Source organism: Prionailurus bengalensis, chromosome D1 (assembly GCF_016509475.1).
Source record: "Prionailurus bengalensis isolate Pbe53 chromosome D1, Fcat_Pben_1.1_paternal_pri, whole genome shotgun sequence".
Lineage (NCBI taxonomy): Eukaryota > Metazoa > Chordata > Mammalia > Carnivora > Felidae > Prionailurus > Prionailurus bengalensis.
This window is the reverse complement of record NC_057346.1, coordinates 15,108,189-15,128,120: the sequence shown is the minus strand read 5'-3', so window position 1 is coordinate 15,128,120 and position 19,932 is coordinate 15,108,189. Positions and strand designations below refer to the sequence as shown.

The window sequence follows — 19,932 nt, the reverse complement described above, 5'->3', positions numbered from 1 at the left end:
GTTTAATTTTCAAGAGAGAGAGAGAGAGAGAGACAGAGCGTGAGTGGGGGAGGGGCAGAGAGGGAAGGAGACACAGAATCCGAAACAGGCTCCAGGCTCCAGGCTCTGAGCGCAGAGCCCAAGGCGGGGCTTGAACTCATGAACCGTGAGATCATGACCTGAGCCAAAGTCGGATGCTTAACAGACTGGGCCACCCAGGCGCCCCTCTCATGTGGTTTCTAATGAGAAAATGTATCCAAAAGCAAACAGCACACGTATATACAAACTTAAAAACGAAGGCAAAGAAGATAGAGATGATTAGATAAGGCAAATGTGGGCATCGGGGTGGATATGAGAAACAGAACAGAAACCGCTATCCTACAAACTTACCCTACAAACACAACCACGAGTGCTCAGCACCTGGAAGAGTGTAGAGCGCGGACAGATTTATTACGAGAGGTGTCACGAAACTGGAGGAGATCCAAGGAAAACGCTGCTACAGAGATCAGGAGAGTGGGGAGCCCGCCATGTGAGAAGCTGAAAGGATAACTTACGATTCTTCAGCATGGACGAGTGAGGACACGCTTGCGGTCATTTTGAAGCATGGCCAACGCATTAAATGGCGTGGGTAAGAACGGAATATTATACCTTGCGTGCAGAACTGTACAACAGCAGCAAAAGGGAGGACTCTGGAGACCGTGGGGACTAACTGGGGACTTCGCGCCAGAGCGGGAAGTAAACTTCTGGCACTCACTTTAGGGAGCCGAGCTGGAGCCAGTGTGCACAACAGCGAACACGCACCCCCGCCCCCTAAGGTGGGAGAGGATGCCGAGACCCCGTCAGCCTCCTCCCCATCAGCCTCTGTTTCACTGAGACAACCCGAGCCAGTCGGCTCCGTACGTGCAGAGAGCTCAAAGCGAAACAGCACAGGTGACCGAATCCACAGACGGGAACCTATTCGTGAGCACGGGACTCAAATTCAGGATGGGTTGCCAAGAGGGACGAAACCTTCTGCCAGTCTGTGTAGCCTCACCACAAACCTCTTTAGCACCAGCATCCATTTTGGACCCACTGAGGGGTTTCAATATCGTCACTCTCGGTATCAGTCGGCAAAGGGCAACAGTGACACTTCCCCACCAGGCCCAAAGCAGAGGCTGGTGCTGCAGGACCTGACACGAGGCAGCAGCTCCCAGGACCCTGGATATTGGTGCTGAACCCCTCACAGGGACCGTCAAGTTGGCCTGGGCTCAGGCCCAAAATGTCAGGCAGCACAGCAGAGGAATGGCCCATAGCTGTCCCCAACTCTGCGCAGGACAAATCAGGGTGCCTGGGTGGCTCAGTTGGTTAAGGATCCGACTTTGGCTCAGGTCATGATCTCATGGCTCGTGAGTTCAAGCCCCACATCGGGCTCTGTGCTGACAGCTCGGAGCCTGGAGCCTGCTTCGGATTCTGTGTCTCCGTCTCTCTCTGCCCCTCCCCTGCTTGGGCTCTGTGTCTCCCTCTCAAAAATAAACATTAAAAAAAATATTTTTTAAATAACAAAGGTGGCAAATTAAAGCTGACCTCCAGTGCCAGGCGCGGGCTACATCCGTGCTGACTTACCAGGGCTTCCACTCCACGGGCAGTGGGGCCACAATGCCCTCCCGCGCCAGCCACATCAGTTCCGGCTCCTTGACGGGATCAATACCAATCTCTCTGGCAAATTCAAGAATTTCTGCAGGAAGAGGCGGGATGATGAGAAAGTAACAAAGTGGGGGACGTGGATGGAAAAGAGAAAAAGAATCACAGTCAACCTTGTGACATAATAAGAAATACAAGTGTCGGTCTCCGCCCCCAGTTCCTGTTACTATTTGGTCTTTGACCCGAGGTGCGGACACAGAGCTCCTAAAACCCTCGGAATTTCCTGAGTCACAGAAGCCTCTTTTCTTCCAATCAGGTGACTCTGGGTGGGCTCCTGGATGGGGGCTGGTCACCAGAAAACATGAGCCGAGCCGTGATTAGAAGCTTGGAATTTGCAGTTTCACCCCGATTCTCTGGAGAGGGGAGAGGGGCTGGAAAAGTGAGTTAACGATCAATCATGACTTGGTGAAAAAGGCTCTATAAAAATCCCTAGACTACGGGGCTGAGAGAGCTTCTAGGTTGGTGAATACATCCACGTGACCTCACCCTACGTATGTCTTCATCTCGCTCTTCAGCTCTATCCCTTATCGTATCCTTTACTGTATGATAAACTGCTCAACTTAAGTGTTTCCCTGAGTTCTGGGACCTGTCCTGGCAAATTATCAAACCCAAGGAGTGGGGCAGGGGACTCTGGTGGATAGATCGTTGGTCAGAAGTACCAGGGACAACCTGGGACTTGCAACTGATGTCTGAAGTTGGGGACAGTCTTCAGACTACGACCGAGCCCCTAACCTGTGGGATCTGATGCTCTCTCCAGGAAGTGAAGTTGAATTGTAGGACACACAGCTAGTGTCAGAAACACACACACACACACACACACACACACACCTGGTGCCAGCATTTTGAGTGTGAGAATAAAAGAAAAACAGGTTTTTTTCCTAGACAACTTTTTTCTCCTTCACCTTTACTTTCCAAGTTTCCTTAAGTGAGCAGGTGTTATGTCTCTAAATATAAATAATAAACATAAATAATTCTGTCTTCTTAAATTACAAATGACACACCCGAATCCAGGCATGCTGTTGCCATACTCCAAGAACGTAATGCGAAGCGGAGTATGACAAAGGCAAAACAATAAGACCAAGGTCAAGGGGCCTCAGGAAGACCCCCCACGGCCGCAGCCAGAAGCATCCTGAATGAGGGCAGCCTTACCGGGACACAAGCTCCAAAACCCTGGTGCAAAAGTGCCCGTCACTCAGTCAACAAGCATGGACTGAACAGCCAGAGAAGACTAAGCCCCTCGGGGACCTTACCAACACATGAACAGAGTACAAACCGAGGGATATGTGCTTTTAACGGAGATGTGCACTGTGCGCCCCGGGAGCAGAGGGAAAGAGCCCGAGGCGAGGGGAGAGCTGAGCTGAGAAAGTGAGATGATACTCGATCAGCCTTGTTCTCCACTCTCTGAAGACTCTACTCCATGAAGGGATTTGTTTCTTTTCCACTTCTGTGATGTCCTATGGACTCTAATACTCTCTGGGAACCAAGCATAGAAAGCTCTTTCGCCAGAGATCTGGAGGAACAGGGGAGAGACACATACTGAGCTAAGAGCAACCTCACCTACAGGGGAAAAGGCAGATGAGCTAACTGCTAGAATAGGTCACCAGAGCCACCAGGAATAATGAAATAAATACCCCAGGGGCATCAATGCTCCAGCTGATAATACCCCTGGCCAGAAAGGCAAAACCAGTATGGGTTCTCTCAATAGAGAATGTGGAGGCTGGCATACCTGGGGACTAGAAAAGAAAACGCACTTTTTCAAAGGACCAGCTGAAATTTGGCTAGCCAGAGACTTATTCACTGATTTCACAAATAGTTCTCGAGTGCTTCCTATGTGCCGTGAGTAAGAGAAATGGTCTCTTCTAGTAGAACAACCAGTAAAGAAGTAAACAGGGCACCTGTAAACGGTTAAGCGTCTGACTCTTGATTTTGGCTCATGTCATGATCTCAAGGTGGTGAGATCAAGCCCTGCATCAGGCTCTGTGCTGGGCATGGAGCCTGCTTGAGATTCCCTCTCTCCCTCTCCCCCATACTCTCTTGCTCGCTCTGTCTCAAAAAAAAAAAAAAAAAGAACTAAACAGATAAATATACAAAAAATGAAAGCTTCTGATAAAGGCAATAAAGGAAGTAAATGACATATGAGAGAGAGAACCTCAAGGTGAAGGGGGCACTCCTTTAGAAAGGGTCAAGGGAAACCTCTCAGAACGGAACACAACTGAAACCTGTAGGAGACAAGGGAGCTGGACACGCAGAGCACTGAGGAAAGAGCACTGAGGCAGAAAAGCAGGTGCAAAGGGCCTGTGGCAAGCAGCAGCTTGGCCCATCTGGGGACTGTCAGAAACGCCATGGGACTGGCAGCGAGGAAGGGAGAGTGGCACCACGTGAACCTGGCCAGGTGACAGGGCAGAGTCACGCAGAGCCCTGCACACCCCATTAAGAGTGTTATGCTGAGTATAACGAATACTACTAAAAGCAGAGTCCTGATGTAATCTGCTTTACGCTGTACGAAGAACTCTCCGGTGCGAGATGGAGCACCCCTGCGAAGGGCAAGGGTGTACACAGGGAGGCTAATAGGAAGCTACTGACAGTCTCAGGAGAGAGATGGTGGCTTGAGCTTAGACCGTCTAACCCTGAACGGAGCAGAAGAGAGTTTTTCTAAACATCCTTAGATCATTAGGTCCCCACTCACAAGAGCAAACAAAAAAAATACTTAAGAAATACACTGAGCAAGAAATGTGTAAAAACCTGTGTGAAGAAAACTTTAAGTCACTCCTGAAAAACACAAACAAAACACAAATGGGAAGGAATACCATGTTCTTGGGCAGGGGGAGACTTCATAAAGATGCCAATCCTCCCTAGGTTCTTTCATAAACTGAACACAATTTTCTCCAAAATGCCAACCGTTCTCCCACACAGAGCCCTCCCCAGAACCAGACAAGGTGATTCGCAAGTTCCCAGGGAGGTAAGACAGGATAAGCACGAAAACTTGGGTAGGAGGTGTGGGGAAAGCCACGAGGGCATATCAGCCCTCCTGAAAAAGAGAATTTATTACCGAGCCTCAGTAATTAAGAGTATGGTGCTGGCGTGTGAACGGACAGTCCTATGGAAGATAAGTAGGCAAAATACACACGCTGGCACCTACTCACTGGGGGAAAGATGGGCGAACCGTGCATGGTGTGGGGACAAACCCAGAGGAAAACATGAGAGAAGTATTTATCCGTGCAGTGGCGAAGGAAGGCTTTTCTAACTATGATACAACATTACGAGGCCATGTGAGAACGGACTGATACATTTAACGTAAAAAATTTGAATTTTCATACAGCAAACAAATAAAAATCCTATGCTTTATGCAAAGTGCGGGGGCTCTGGGAGTGCAAGATTCCTTCCCTCTCTCTAACAGGCCTGCAAACCTCCTGAATTATGTGCCCAGGTCCCTGACACATGACAATCTCAGAGGAATCTTCACCCCTCAACACAGCACAGAGCTTCAAAGTGCAGGCCCTTTTGTCAGGATACCTAGGTGTGGGTCCCAGCTGTGCCACTCAGTACACCTGTGACTGGAGGGAAATGATTTAACCTTTCTGTGCCTCAGTTTCCTCATCTGTAGAATGGGAATGATAATAGTACCTAACTCATGGAGTTGCTATGAGGGTTGAAAAGGAAATACAGGTGAAGTTCTTAGCACAGAGACTGGCACGTAGGAGCACTCAATAAATTCTGTTATTATTGTTAATAAAGTTATTGTTGTTGTTTAAAAAAATCATTGCTGGGGCGCCTGGGTGGCGCAGTCGGTTAAGCATCCGACTTCAGCCAGGTCACGATCTCGCGGTCCGGGAGTTCGAGCCCCGCGTCGGGCTCTGGGCTGATGGCTCGGAGCCTGGAGCCTGTTTCCGATTCTGTGTCTCCCTCTCTCTCTGCCCCTCCCCCGTTCATGCTCTGTCTCTCTCTGTCCCAAAAATAAATAAAAAACGTTGAAAAAAAAATTAAAAAAAAAAGAGAAAAAGAGAGAAAAAAATAAAGGAAAAAAAAATAAAAATGAAATTAAAAAAACATTGCTTTAGGTATTTTTTCTTAAGAAACTGGGTTACCCCTGGCCTCAGGACACAATGTATTTCATGGTATCTTCTAATATATTTTCGTGTATATTTTTTTAAAGATGGACCTTTTTTTAAGATTTTATTTCTGAGTCATCTCTATACCTAACATGGAGCTCGAACTTACAACCCTGAGATCAAGAGTCACACGCTCCACCAACTGAGCCAGCCTGAAGCCGCTATATTTTCATTTAAAGTTAATCATCGGGGTGCCTGGGTGGCTCAGTCAGTTAAGCATCTGTCTCTTGATTTCAGCTCAGGTCACGATCTCACAGTTCGTGGGATTAAGCCCCATGTCCGGCTCTGCCCTGACAGTGAGGAGCCTGCTTGGAATTCTCTCTCTCCCTCTCTCTGCCCCTCCCGCATGCACACACACGCGCTCTCGCTCTCTCTCTCTCTCTCTCAACATAGATAAACATTTAAAAATAATCATTGATCTAACCCAAGGCCAGCAAACTTTCTCTGTAAAGGGCCAGACAGTAAATATTTTAGGCTTTGCGGGTGATACGGTTTCTCTCACAACTACTCAGCACTGCCCGTGTACCACGAAAGCAGCCACAGACAATACATAAGCAAATAAGCATGGCTATTTTCCAATCAAACCTTATTTACAAGAAGGCAACAGGCCAGGGGAAGCCCATGAGTTAGTTTCCCAACCCCTGATCCAACCAAATATACCAAGCAGCCCTGTACATGTACCAGATTTGTATTAGAACAAAATTAAATCAGAGACCATTCCTGCCCTCAAAGAACTATTATAGTACACCCCAGGCCTCTTACCTTGCTCACTGGGGATGTAGGTCTCATCATAATCTTCCTCCAGAACCAGCTGGTCTCCTATGCGGATGGGTCTCCCGGCCATGATTGGTACGGGCTCGAACACCTACGTCCTGGAGACCCCCATCCAAAGAGAAAATCAATGACCCACCTTAAAAGGAGAAAAACTGGAGCCCGGTCATGGAGCCCCTGGGTCAGACCAGACCCTGCAAGCCAACTTAGCATATCTTCCAGACTCCAGGGATAGCGGAGGGTGGAACAATGGCTCAGAACTCAGGCCTCATAGACTCTGCGCCTCGCAAAGTTCCCTGAGACGCATCTCCCAAACGCTTGCTGAATACTCAGCGCGTCACAAAAGAGCTGGAAACCCAGGTCTCTCTCTCAAGAGTGTGACCTCATATCCCGCCCCCCACCACCAGGGGAGAAACAACTCACAGTATAGGACCCCCAGCAAGAAAACCCTAGTGACACCAAAAGGGCGGCACACCCTCATCCCCCCGATGGCAACGTATCCCAGGGCAGCCACACTACCTTCAACACACATCCCTATTCACACCCAATGATGCCCTCAAGGAGCTTACAATCTAGGGGAAGTAGCACACACAACTTCAACAGCAGAAGGCAGAAGGGGAAAAATAACCATCCTGCTCCAGAAGTACTAAGAGAGAAGGAATATATTCCCGCTGAAGGGGGAAGGAAGGCTTTGTACGGAGCTGGGTACCAAAGGCAGACAAGAGTCACGTTGGTGGAGAGAGCGAAGCTGGCAGAGGGGATGTCGGGTGCAGACAAGGTGCTCTGGAGTACGGGATACAGAACGCGGGGCAGGGGCTGGCGTGGAAAGCCAGGTCACGGAGAGCCTTGTAGACCGTGTGAGAGAGTCTCCACTCTCCCCTGCGGCAAAGGGGAGCCACTGAGGGGTTTGGCGAGAGAAAGTGGCACACAGCGGCCTTTTTTCAGGATGTGAACTCTGGCAGGGATGGATGTCAGGACTGGAGAAGTAAGACTGGTGTCAGGAAAACCACGGAGGCGGCTGCCATCCAGGTGAAAGACGATGAGGGCTTAAACTAGGGCAGAAGCAGAGAGAATGGAGAAGGGGCAGATGCTGTGATGGTACGGTTAATAGGAGCGGGATGGGAGGCAGGGTGGAAAAGAGTCCAACTTGAGTCCAAGGTTTCTAGCTCCGGGGATGGGACAGCGTCGAATTCAAATTCTTCAACTGACAAGCTCATGCCGTTCCCTGCTCCTCCCTCCCAGCTCACAACTCTCCCGTTCTGGCACCTCCCGCACTGAGGCTCCCAGTGACGCAGAGGCAGGTCGCCCTGTAAAGTGGCTGCTGGAGTGCGTCCCCCACCTGAGAAGGCATCACCTCGCTGGTATGACTGACGGGAGTCTAGAGAAACAAGCCTGACCTCTTCAGAAGCTGTCACTGTTCCCCTGGAACAACAAGCGAAATACAGCCCTCTTACAGCAGGGGAAGTGAACAGAAAGACCCTGTCATCAAAAAAGGAGGTTGGGGGGGGAGGGTGTCTGGGGGGCTCAGTTGGGTTGGCGGCCGACTTCCACTCAGGTCATGAATCTCGCGGTCCCTGAGTTCGAGCTCCGTGTTGGGCTCTGTGCTGACAGCTCAGAGCCCGGAGCCTGCTTCGGATTCTGTCTCCCTCTCTCTCTGCCCCTCCCCTGCTCAGGCTCTGTCTATCTCTCAAAAAAATAAATAAACATTGAAAAAAAAATTTTGTTAAAGGAAGTTGGGATGTGTCCTGTAATGAGTGCTCAGGACATGGCCAGGTCTGGTGGCTCTGAATCTGTTCCAAGATTGCTGTTTCCTGATAAACAGCAAAGGATATATGAGGGATCGTTACTGTGGCCCTCTACCCTGAGAGTTGACAGATGGGCCAGGAAGGTATCTTGCCTTACGACTCACAAGAAACGGCGCCCTCTGTCAGTCCGACGGAGCCAAGGGAGTGAGGCTATGCCCCCTCTCATTCCCACCATGACACCTCCAAGCAGCAATTTCATGCCTTAAGAAGAAAGGCTAATGGAAGAAGCATTCTCCTCTACGGTACGTAAACCCGAGTGGGGATCTGTGCCCTACTCTAAGAACCCCTAACACCCTAGGAGCCCATAATGTTTCCTCCACACACACAGAGATAAGCAGGGCCACCGACTCTTAAAAAGCAGAGCAGAGAAGCACCAGGAACCAGGGCAGCTGATGTGGCTTACTGAGCCACAGGAATCTTGAATTCTCTAAGTTAGGGAGGAGAGGGAAGGAGAAAGGGAAAGAATCTCTGGGGAAGGAGGAATCCCTAGCGGCCTGAACACCGGGGCTAGCCGATGTTCAGTCCAACAGGCTGTGACCTGTCACGAGAAACTGTAGCAACCATCTCGGAGCATTCGAGAAATGTTTCACATCCCTAGATACACTCCATCTCCGGAAAGCATGCGGCAGGTGAAATCTCTCTGTGGCAGGATGCCCACTTAGCTCTATTGAAATGTCAGGAAGAATCTGGAAAACCCAGAATCATGGGTCACTCGAATTTCACACAAATCTTCCACCGAAAAAGATCTTCTGTGGGTAAGGACAGGACCAAAAGGGCAGGAACCACAGGAAGGAGGAGGTGGTGGGAAGAGAAATCATTTGCATTTAGTGGCTACTAGAGATCATTTATTCATTCGAGAAATGTTTATTGAGCACCTAGGTTTACCTTTTTTCAAATGTTCATCTATTTTTAAGAGAGAGAGAGGGTGGGGGAGGTGCAGAGAGAGAGGCGGACAGAGGATCTGAGGCAGGCTCCGTGCTGACAGCAGCGAGCCTGATGTCGGGCTTGAACTCACGAACCACAAGATCACGACCTGAGCCGAAGTCTGACACTCAACCGACTGAGCCACCCAGACGCCTCTAAGTGTACCTTTGGCTGGGCACTAGAGATGCAATGAAGAGTAAAAACACCTGCACACTAGCAGAGCACACATACATGCACATTTGCACAATTAGGGTTCCCTGTATAATTACTGCTTCCAGTCTGCCTCAACAGTTATAAAGAAAGTTCAGCAAAGGAAAGAAAAGATTTCCTGGAGATGGCACTGGGGAGAAGGTGGAAGACACTGTAAGTGATTAGGTAGTGGGAACTGAGCATAGGTTTGGGAACATTACTGGCTTTGAATCCCAGCTCTGCCACTTACCAGCTGGGCAAGGCACCTCAGTTTTCTCATCTGTAAAATGGAGAGAATGATGTCTACCGCCATTGACGGGAGAATTAAATTATCCAGTATATGTAAAATACTTAAAACACAGTACAATCTCAATAAATGTGAGTTGCTGTTGTTATTACTATTTACACACGTGAAAGGCTTATTCTACATTGTTCCAGAGGACAGATCTAATACCAGGGAACATAAGTGAAAGCCATTCGGGCATTCAATGACCACTTACTCAACACCTACCATGGGCTGGCACTGTGCTATCAGGGGCTACAGACGTGATTACACAAGGCCCTGAACTCCAGCTGACCCCAGCTGAGAAGCCGAACATGATTATATAATGTGTTAAGCACATTAAGGGAAGTAACAGGGAATACAACGGGAAACTAAGGTAAGGATTGCAAATGTTACTTTGGAAGATCAGGGAAAGCATCACAGAGTCCAGGACCAATGAGATGGCTCTTAAAGAATAAGCAGGAGCTCACCAAGACGAGGGAATAAGGGAATATAAGGCAGAAGAAACAGCCTGGACAAAGGCAAAGAGGCAGGAAAGAATATGGTGGGTGCAGAGAATTCATTTTGCAACAAAAGCTTAGATTCACTGAACACTTCCTACGCTCCAAGAACTGTACTAATACTGCACATACATCATCTCACCTCCTCCTCTCAAATAGGTAGAAATTGTTTTCCCAGGGGCGCCTCGGTGGCTCAGTCAGTTAAGCGTCCGACTCGTTTCGGCTCAGGTCGTGATCCGCGGTGTCTGAGTTCAAGCCCCTCGTCGGGCTCCGTGCTGGCAGGTCAGAGCCTGCTTGAGATTGTCTCCCTCTCTCTCTCTCAAAATAAACTTTTTTTTAAAAAAGTTTAAAAATAAAAAAAAGGAAATTATTTTCCCCATTTTCAAATAAGGAAAGTGAAGCTCTGCAAGGTTAAATAAAAAAGAACTTGGCAAGTTTCCAAAGGTTAAAGGCACCGCAGAACATGCATGCGCCCGCGTCTGTGGGACCCCAAAGCGTGAGCTCTTACCCACTCTGACGTGACCAGAACACAAGGGGCAAAGGGAGGAGCGGCAGGAGAGCGATCTACAGTGGAAGGCAAGCAGCACAGTCTAAAGGGCCGGGAAGGACTGAGGTTGTATCCTGCACATGGTGAGAAGCCATCACAGGACTCCACAAAGCAGACTGGCATGGTCAGATCTGCAGTTTAGAAAGACACTCTGACCGCTGCATAGGAACTACTTCGAGGAGGGCAAGAATAGAAGCGGAGGGACCAGTTAGGAAGCTTCCCTGAAAGCACAGGCAAGAAATTATGAACGAAGCCGGCGGCTGTGAGAATGGAAAGGAAGGACCAGACGCTCAGGGTATTAGGAGGCGGAATTAGAGGACCTGAAGTCTGCAGCAAGTGAAGGGCAGGGAGGAGGGAAATCAGGGCACTTCCGCCGGTCTGATTATCTGTACTCTTCCAAGCCTTGCCCAACAGCCCCACCTAGCATGCTCCCTAGAATATAGGAAATGCCCATCAAATGTCCGCTGCCTATAGCAGCTGAATGAATTCCAGGTGCAGACCTGGCTGAGTGAACAGGGGAGTCCTTCACTGACACAGGAATACAAGGAGGAGGCACAGATCTGGGGCGCCAGGACGGTGGGGGAGGCATGCAGGTGGAGATGGTCAGTAGGCAGGCCTGAGCTCAGGAAAGAGGTCTGGACTTGAGCCCACTCTAGTTAAATGAACGTCTGGGCGAAATCACCCAGAGATGGGCTACGGTGAGTAGAAAGGGGAGAGGCCTGCACAGACAGCTCAGTTAGCAGACCCAGGAGCGAGGAGTCGTGGAAGCCAAGTGAGGGCTGCGGTTCCAAGTGGAAGAGGTAGATTTTTCAATCAATGCAAGGAAAGGAAAAAAACAAACCCAAAAACTTCCTGACTTCCCCAGCTGACCCAAAGACGTCAGAAGGTCGGGCTAGCCCTGGATTCGGACACCGGGGAAGCCTCCCCAGAAGAGAGATATCCGAGCGGGCTTCGGAGGCCGGGCCTCACACTCCAACCACGGACAGGACAAGTAAAGGGGCGCCCCGGCCAGCTGACAGGCGTAGCCCGGCGCCCGCTGTCACTCGCGCTCGCCCCTCGGCCGCACCCCAGCGCAGCCCGGCGTCCCTTCCGCCACTCGGGGAGATTCTGGATGGATGCACTCTAGTCCGGCCGCTCCTTCTTCACTTCTCCCTCCAGTTCCCGCCCACACTCATGCTCATCCCGCTCGCGGGCACACGAGTGTGCCCCAACTCTCCGGCTTCCCTCTTTCCCCTGCCCCCTCCCTCGAGGAGGTCCTCACCTGCCCCCCCCGCCCCGGGAGGCACTGGACGACCGCTCCCGGGTCCGCGCAGCTTCCCCAGTACCACCCCGGCTCCCCGCTTCCAGGGACGCCGGGGTGTTGCTCTGCAGCGGCCAACAACCACTTCCGGAAAGAGTACCAACCTAGCAACTAAGAGTCCCGCCTCTACACGGAGCCAATAGGTCGCTGAACAAAGGCTGTGACACTGGATTGGTTAGAGGTCCCGTCGGGTCACGGAGGAGTGCAGCACGTTTCCCGTTGCACGATGGGAGATGTAGTCCAAGATAGTTGATAGAGGGGCCACAAGGGGTCATAAGAGAGCTCTGAATTTGGTTGTGAGGGGAATTTCTTCCTGGGCAGGAAAGGGGCATTCGCAGTATTTATAGTAAGGTGAATTAACTAAGGCAATCTATCCCTCATCATTTTTTAACATAGGCTCCACGCCCACGTGGGGCTTGAACTCCCCACCCTGAGATCGAGAGTCGGATGGTACACCCACCGAGCCAGCCAGGCACCCTGCCACCCTGTCATCACTTTTTTTTTTTTTTTTTTTTTTGAGAGAGAGAGCAAAAGGGGGAGGGGCAGAGAGGGGAACAGAGGATCAGAAGCAGGCTCTGCACTGCTCAGCAGTGAGCAGTGGGGCTCAAATTCATGAACCGTGAGATCATGACCTGAGCTAGTCAATGCTCAACTGACTGAGCCACCCAGGTGCTCCCCCCACAACCCATCATCATTTTTTAAGTAGTGTGATTAATGGCAGGTGACTAATACATTGATCATCAGTAACCCATTAAGGCTTTAATAAACAAAAGAAACGTGAATGTAAGGGGAGAGGAGACCACCCCACCCCCACCCCCTGCAAAAGAACGCTTTCCCGTGCTATGATTAAATCAGTGAGCGCCTGACCAGGACTTAAGAACCCTGGTTTCCGTTGTTTGTCTTTTCAACCAGAGCACAGGGCTCAGTTTGCAACATGGGTGAGGATAACATCTGTCATACCTGTTTCAAAGAGTCTGCTTAAGAAGAAACAAGTGATGCAATGTAGAGCCATTCGTTCTACAAGCTCTGTCTGGCAGAAAGGTTGCTACTAATATAATTCCAAAGAGCTTCATTTTGCTTACGTGGAAGGCAAATCTTCTTTTCTCTCAAGTGTCCTCAACCTCAGGGCCATTTTACATCCTTGCGGAACTGGGGACTGAAAAGTGAACTTAGGGGTTGAAGACATTGAGTCCCCTGGAGCAGCTGCTGACTGGTTCTGTTGTAGAGGTGGATCTGGCTCCTACCATCTCCCAAAACGAGTACCAGTGCCCCCGATCGCAGAATGCAAAACTCAGATTGTTGTCTCTGTAGATCCAAACCAGATAGCCAGAATGTATTCCTCTTGTTTAAGTCCGGCTCTTTCTGCGGCAGCTCTGCCTGTACTTCCTTTATTCTGCCTGCAGACGACCCAACCGTGCTCCCCCTTCCTCCTCACACTCCTTAAAAGTCTCACTGAGGGGTCAGGGGGACAGACTGGGATGGGACTCCAAGTGTTCACAAGCTCATCCTCCACAGACCTCATACAAAACAATATTCAATAAACTATTGGCAGACTTGGTCTCTGTGTCCAAGAACTTGTAATCAATCTGGTTGGCTTCGATTGCCGTCAAAATTCTTAACTTTTATTCCTTAGCATGAATCCCTTTCTGTCTCGTGGGGAGAGCTAATAAAATCAGGGTCACCAAGGGACTAATGGGATTACCCCGCACAGATAAACAATTTGCATTTTATCAGGTTTCCCTGTAGGTTTGTTCTTCAAAGTGCAAACCAATTTATAAAATACCCTTAGGCAAACATAATTAAGAAAACAAATCTTTGGGGGGAAATAACAAAAATGACACACCAATTGATATGCCAGTAATTTACCCAGTGAATAAGGAAGAGAGATTGAGAAGTTCATACGCATATGTTATCTTCTGCACTCAAAGATGTGGGAGGAATGAAGCTAAATTGGCCCCAAATTTATGCCATACCCCCAAGTCAGAAATTTCAGTTAGAACTTTTTCTTCTCTTTTCATACTGTTTACTTGTAATATACAGAAAATCACCCACATAATAAGAAGTAACATTTGTTAATCCTACCATTTTTTAAGTATATAAAGATGTGAAATGTTCCCTTTACTCTTTGAATCCACCATATTTATTTTTAAATGTTTATTTATTTATTTTGAGAGAGAGAGAAAGCATGAGTGGGGGGGAGAGAGAGAGAGAGAGAGAGAGAGAGAGAGAGAGAGAGAGAATCTCAAGCAGATTTCAAGCTATAAGCACAGAGCCCAACACGGGGCTCCATCTCAAGAAACTGCAAGGTCATGACCCTAGCAGAAACCAAGAGTCAGACATTTAACCAACTGAGCCACCCAGGAGCCCCTTAATCCACCATATTTAAAACTGCAAACTTCCCTTCTTTCTCCCTTGTCCGCTTTACCTTCCCCCGTAGTATATATCACCATCTGTAATACTGTATATTTTATTTCTTTACCATCATTCTCCCTGTATAGAATGTAAAGTGCATGAGGACAGGGATTTTGTCCATTTTAGCATTGCTGTATCCACAGTGCCTAAAACAGTGCTTAACAGGTAGTAAGTTCTCGATACACATTTGCTGAATGAATAAATAAGCTGAATGAAGGAGGGAATTTCACACTTCGGAGGAAACCACTGTTGACATTTGGGTTCCTACCTTCCAGACTTTTTAATGTTTATGCAGATGTAAATGTATATGCATACATATATATGCACATGTGCATACTTTTTAATTTTTGCATAAATGAGATCATAATGTATATGCTATTCTACAATGTGCTTTTTTCACTTAACATCTTTCCAGGTGAGTTCATAATGAGTTACTTCATTCTTTATAAAGGTTCAGTAGGAGTCCATTAAATGAGTGTCTCCTTCCCCTACTGATAACCGTTTATTTTTGTTTCCAAAGTTTTTGTGTTGGACACATGCTGAAATACAGTTACATTTGTTGGATAGGATCCTAGAAGTGACATTGCTCAAAGAGGTTACATTTTTTACATTTCAATAGAAATTGCCAAATTTCTCTCTAAAATAGAATAATTTTAATCCAACCAACACTTTCACCAACACCAAATATTTCCAATGTGAGGCAAAAAAAAAAAAAAAAATGGTGATGGTATCTAAATATTGCTGTGACTGCATTCTTTCACTGTTAATGAAGTTGAACTTTTTTTCCACGTGTTCACCGGCCATTGAATTTCTTCTCTTAGTTATCTATTCACATTCTTTGTTCATTTTTCTACTAGGTTGACTGGGGGGTTTATTGACTTGTAGAAGCTCTTTGTATATTATAGACATTAAGCCTTTGTTTCTTTATTATGTGACAAATGTTGTTTCCTAGTCTGTAACTTATGTTTTAACTTTATAAATGTTATTTTTAATTTTGTAAATGGTGTAGTGATAACACTAATAGCTAGGCTTTATTAAGCATATACAATATACCAGATGCCATTCTAAGTGCTTTATGTGAATTATCTCATTGAAATCTCACACTATAGGGGTGCCTGGATGGCTCAGTCGGTTGAGCGGCCGACTTCGGCTCAGGTCATGATCTCACGGTCCGTGAGTTCAAGCCCCGCGTCGGGCTCTGTGCTGACAGCTCGGAGCCTGGAGCCTGTTTCGGATTCTGTGTCTCCCTCTCTCTGACCCTCCCCTGTTCATGCCCTGTCTCTCTCTGTCTCAAAAATAAATAAAAATGTTAAAAAAAATTTAAAAAATAAATAAACAAATCTCACACTATAAGGGCCCTTGGCTGGCTCAGTCAGTAGAGCAAGTGACTCTTGATTCCAGGGGTGTGAGTTCAAGCCCCATGTTAGGTATGGAGAATACTTAAAAATAAAATATTTTATTACTTTTTAATGTTTATTCATTTTAAGAGAGAGACGGACAGAGTACAAGTGGGGAGGGGCAGAGAGAGGGAGACACAGAATCCAAAGCAGGCTCCAGGCTCTGAGCTGTCCGCACCGTGAGATCATGACTTGAGCCGAAGTCAAACGCTTAACCAACTGAGCCACCCAGGGGCCCTTAAAAATAAAATCTCTTGGATGTGAGGGCGATCTGGCTGCGACATCTGTCACCCCATTGATCGCCAGGGTTGATTCGGCTGATCTGGCTGGCTAGGCGGGTGTCCCCTTCCTCCCTCACCGCTCCATGTGCGTCCCTCCCGAAGCTGCGCGCTCGGTCGAAGAGGACGACCTTCCCCGATAGAGGAGGACCGTTCTTCGGTCAAGGGTATACGAGTAGCTGTGCTCCCCTGCTAGAACCTCCAAACAAGCTCTCAAGGTCCATTTGTAGGAGAACGTAGGGTAGTCAAGCTTCCAAGACTCCAGACACATCCAAATGAGGCGCTGCACGTGGCAGTCTGCCTTTAAAAAAAATAAAAAATAAAAAAATAAAAAATAAAAAATAAAATCTCTTAAAATAAATAAGTAAGGGCGCCTGGGTGGCGCAGTCGGTTAGGCGTCCGACCTCAGCCAGGTCACGATCTCGCGGTCCAGGAGTTCGAGCCCCGCGTCAGGCTCTGGGCTGATGGCTCGGAGCCTGAAGCCAGTTTCCGATTCTGCGTCTCCCTCTCTCTCTGCCCCTCGCCCGTTCATGCTCTGTCTCTCTCAGTCCCAAAAATAAATAAACGTTAAAAAAATTTTTTTTTTAAATAAATAAGTAAATAAATCTTACATCACAAGGAATGTACTACTGCTATCCCCATTTTACAAATGAGAAAACTGACAACTAGAAAGGATAAGTAAGTAACCTGGAGTCTCCCAGTTTCTAAGTGGCAGAACCACACTTGAAATACTACAAGTCTGACTCTGCAGAAGATTTTTTTTTTTATTTTTTTTTAAACATTTATTTATTTTTGGGACAGAGAAATACAGAGCATGAACCGGTGAAGGGCAGAGAGAGAGAGGAAGACGCAGAATCGGAAACAGGCTCCAGGCTCTGAGCCATCAGCCCAGAGCCCGACGCAGGGCTCGAACTCACGGACCGCGAGATCGTGACCTGGCTGAAGTCGGACGCTTAACCGACTGCGCCACCCAGGGCCCCTGACTCTGTAGAAGATTTAAAACTTTAAGCAGTCAAGGGTCGCCTGGGTGGTTCCGTCAGCGAAGCATCTGACTTCAGCTCAGGCCATGATCTCGTGGTTCGTGAGTTCAAGCCCCACGTTGGGCTCTGTACTGACAGTGCAGAGCCTGGCCCCTGCTTCAGGTTCTGTGTCTCCCTCTCCCTCTTCCCCTCTACTACTAGTTCTCATTGTCTCCCTCTCTCTCTCTTTCAAAAATAAACACGAAAAAAACTAATTTAAGTAGCCAAGCCTGCCCATTAAAATAAAACAAAACTGAGTTTTGTTAGAGAGACCTTTGCTAACATAAAATTATTAAATACTCCTCTATTTTTTTCTGTAGTTTTATTTTTCATGTTAAGCCATTTGATCTATCTGAAGTTTATTTTTACATGAGATAGAGATTTAGTTTTCTTTCCTTCTAAATGGATAGCCAATTGTCCCCCAGTTATTGAATAATAGATCTATCTCCTTTTGAGATGAATGTCATCTTTATCATATACGGAATTCCCACACATGCATTGATCTCCTGATTTTTAATTGATTTTTATTTACTTATTTTTTAATAGTTGTTTATTTTTGATAGCACGCAAGTGGGGGAGGGGGGGGGAGAGGGGGACAGAGGATCTGAAGCAGGCTCTGCGCTGACAGCAGTGAGTCTGAGGTGGGTTCGAATTCACAAACGGGGAGATCATGGTTTGAGCTGAAGTCAAACACTCAACCTAACCAACTGAGTCACCCAGATGCCCCTAAATTGACTTTTCTTTTCAAACATGCGTCTAATGACCCTGTTGGTTAGGATTCCCTGTTCATATCATATAATCTGCAAACAAAGATTCCTTTGCTTTCCTATATGTTTTTAAATTGCTCTGTGATTTTATTAACCAATATTAAGGCAGCAACGAGGGAACAAAAGCTCCCAAAACACTGTACACGGTTTCACAAGACGAACTGCAGGGGGAAAAGTGACTTAAGAAGGGTCAACGGCATCCCAGGATCTTGGCGGATACATTCCTGGGCGGGGGGGGTGGGCCTCTAATTTCTGGTAGAGGGGGGTCTCCTTCCTGGACAAGGCATGCCTGTTGGCGACCTTCAAGCGGGGGGAGACCCAACCGGTGGGCCCACAGGTGGCGTCACACCAGGAGGAGGAGCCTCAATACCTGGAGGGGGTGGTGTTCAGCCCACACGCGTGGGTGGGGTCCCTCATCTTGGTGGGCATGGAGTTGAGGCTCCAGCAATGCTGGCAGCAGCAGCAACTGTGGAAGCTGCCACAGCGCCTCTTCCCTGTGGGGCCATTTCCTGTTGGGATGGCCCCCCAACCCCTCAGACAGCACCTGCTAATCCAGCGGGAGCCCCGGGGAATTGGAACACCAGCTGGCACTCTTCTGCCCGCTGCCCTGCCAACCCCAGGGCCTCCTGCAAGCCCAGCAAGTGGTACCCGAGCAATGCCAGTATCTTCGGGTCTTTCCCCAGTCATGGAAACCAAGTTCTCCCCCTGGAGCAAAACTGGACCCCAAATCCACTTGTCTTCATGGTCTGGCTGCCTCACATTCCTTGGCTTGATCTTCCTGAATTCATCCCAATCACAGAGGATCAAGTTCATATGCTCGTCAAAAGCCTTACAGGTGCCAGTGAGGATTTGGCCACCTTGCAGGATACGTCTCATTCCATAGTCAATGTGCTGCAGCATCTTGCTGCCCTTTCCCTCAGTCGTGGCTGCTGTTCCACCAAATCCAATGTCTGTGGTAGCGTTTCAGGATCCTTAAGTCCTAAAGGAAGGCTACGGATTAAGGTGTGATGCAGGTCCTCTTACAAACAACGCAAGCTTGGGGCGGAAGCTTCAAACAGTAGATGGAGCCTGGCTTTTCACTTGGAAATCAGCTCCCTGGATTTTCCAGCACTGGTTTAACCACCTCTTGGTGTCTCGGCTAAGAATGCCAGTCTTGGTTCCCCCTGGAAAACCATCACAGGGACTTGCTGCTGCTGAGATCGCCTTGGACACAGCTGACTCTTGGTTGCTGAGGAAGGCTGTCCTTCTACGTTCGACTTGGACTTCCAAGTCGGGTACCTGCTGTTCTGCAGTCCATCCCAGGTGTAAGCTGTCCCTGGCACACTCGATCAAACAGACCATCAGGCGTCTCCGGGGACTGCTGCACCCTGCCTGCTTTCTCATATTTACAGAATGTGTTTCATTTTCTCATCTTATTCAATTAGCTAGGCTGATCTAAAACTATGTGGGAGAAGAATAGTGATAGGGACCTTCTCTTTGCTACACCTGCCTTTGACGCGGAGAGTTTCAGCCCGTCCCTCTCATGTTTTCTACGATTTTCTGTCATCGTGTTTAAGAAGTTCCACCTTCGCTTTTATCAGAACTACTGAATTTTAACAACAGCTTTCCACACTTGTTAAATAATATGTTGATGTAATCACATAGCTTTTCTCCATGAAGCTATCTATCAGGGCTATGAAGATTTTTGTTTTCGGCTCTGACCAGTCAGTATACAGACACCCCTTGGAGCGGTAACACTTGGAAGCTGACAGTGGCCATGTACCCTGAGTCTGACTGACAGCACAGAAATGAGGAGGATCTTGGGGACTCACAGCCTCTGGGGTGGAGGTGAGGGCAGGTAGAGTATCAAAGGCACAACAAGATTCAGGTGAGAGAAGACCACAGACTGCAGGCTCCAGTGGAGACAAAGTGCCCCTGGGCTTTCCCCTTTGGACCTTGTTTATGCAGCTGGCTGCCTAGAATATCCGTCTGC

At 48.2% G+C, this 19,932-nt stretch overlaps 1 protein-coding gene and 2 pseudogenes across 9 annotated transcripts in view; all 3 read right to left on the bottom strand.

Moving 5' to 3' along the window:
• The window catches only part of CEP164 (centrosomal protein 164), a 67,961-nt gene extending 55,794 nt beyond the window's left edge, over window positions 1-12,167 (bottom strand). For 8 of the 9 annotated variants that reach the window (XM_043579437.1, XM_043579439.1, XM_043579441.1 and 5 more), the window contains exons 1-3: window positions 12,053-12,167; window positions 6,531-6,643; window positions 1,582-1,693 (exon numbers count right to left, since the gene is read on the bottom strand). In XM_043579437.1, coding sequence (XP_043435372.1) covers window positions 1,582-1,693; window positions 6,531-6,612 — 194 coding nt within the window. In that variant the 5' untranslated portion in view covers window positions 6,613-6,643; window positions 12,053-12,167. Of the gene's footprint in view, window positions 1-1,581; window positions 1,694-6,530; window positions 6,644-10,382; window positions 10,522-12,052 lie in introns of those variants that run through there. The other variant, XM_043579438.1, reaches the window with a different exon arrangement.
• Window positions 12,168-18,150: 5,983 nt separating this feature from the next.
• Window positions 18,151-18,860, bottom strand: LOC122483740 (annotated as a pseudogene).
• A 184-nt stretch (window positions 18,861-19,044) lies between these two features.
• Window positions 19,045-19,301, bottom strand: LOC122483735 (annotated as a pseudogene).
• Between the last annotated feature and the right edge of the window lie 631 nt (window positions 19,302-19,932).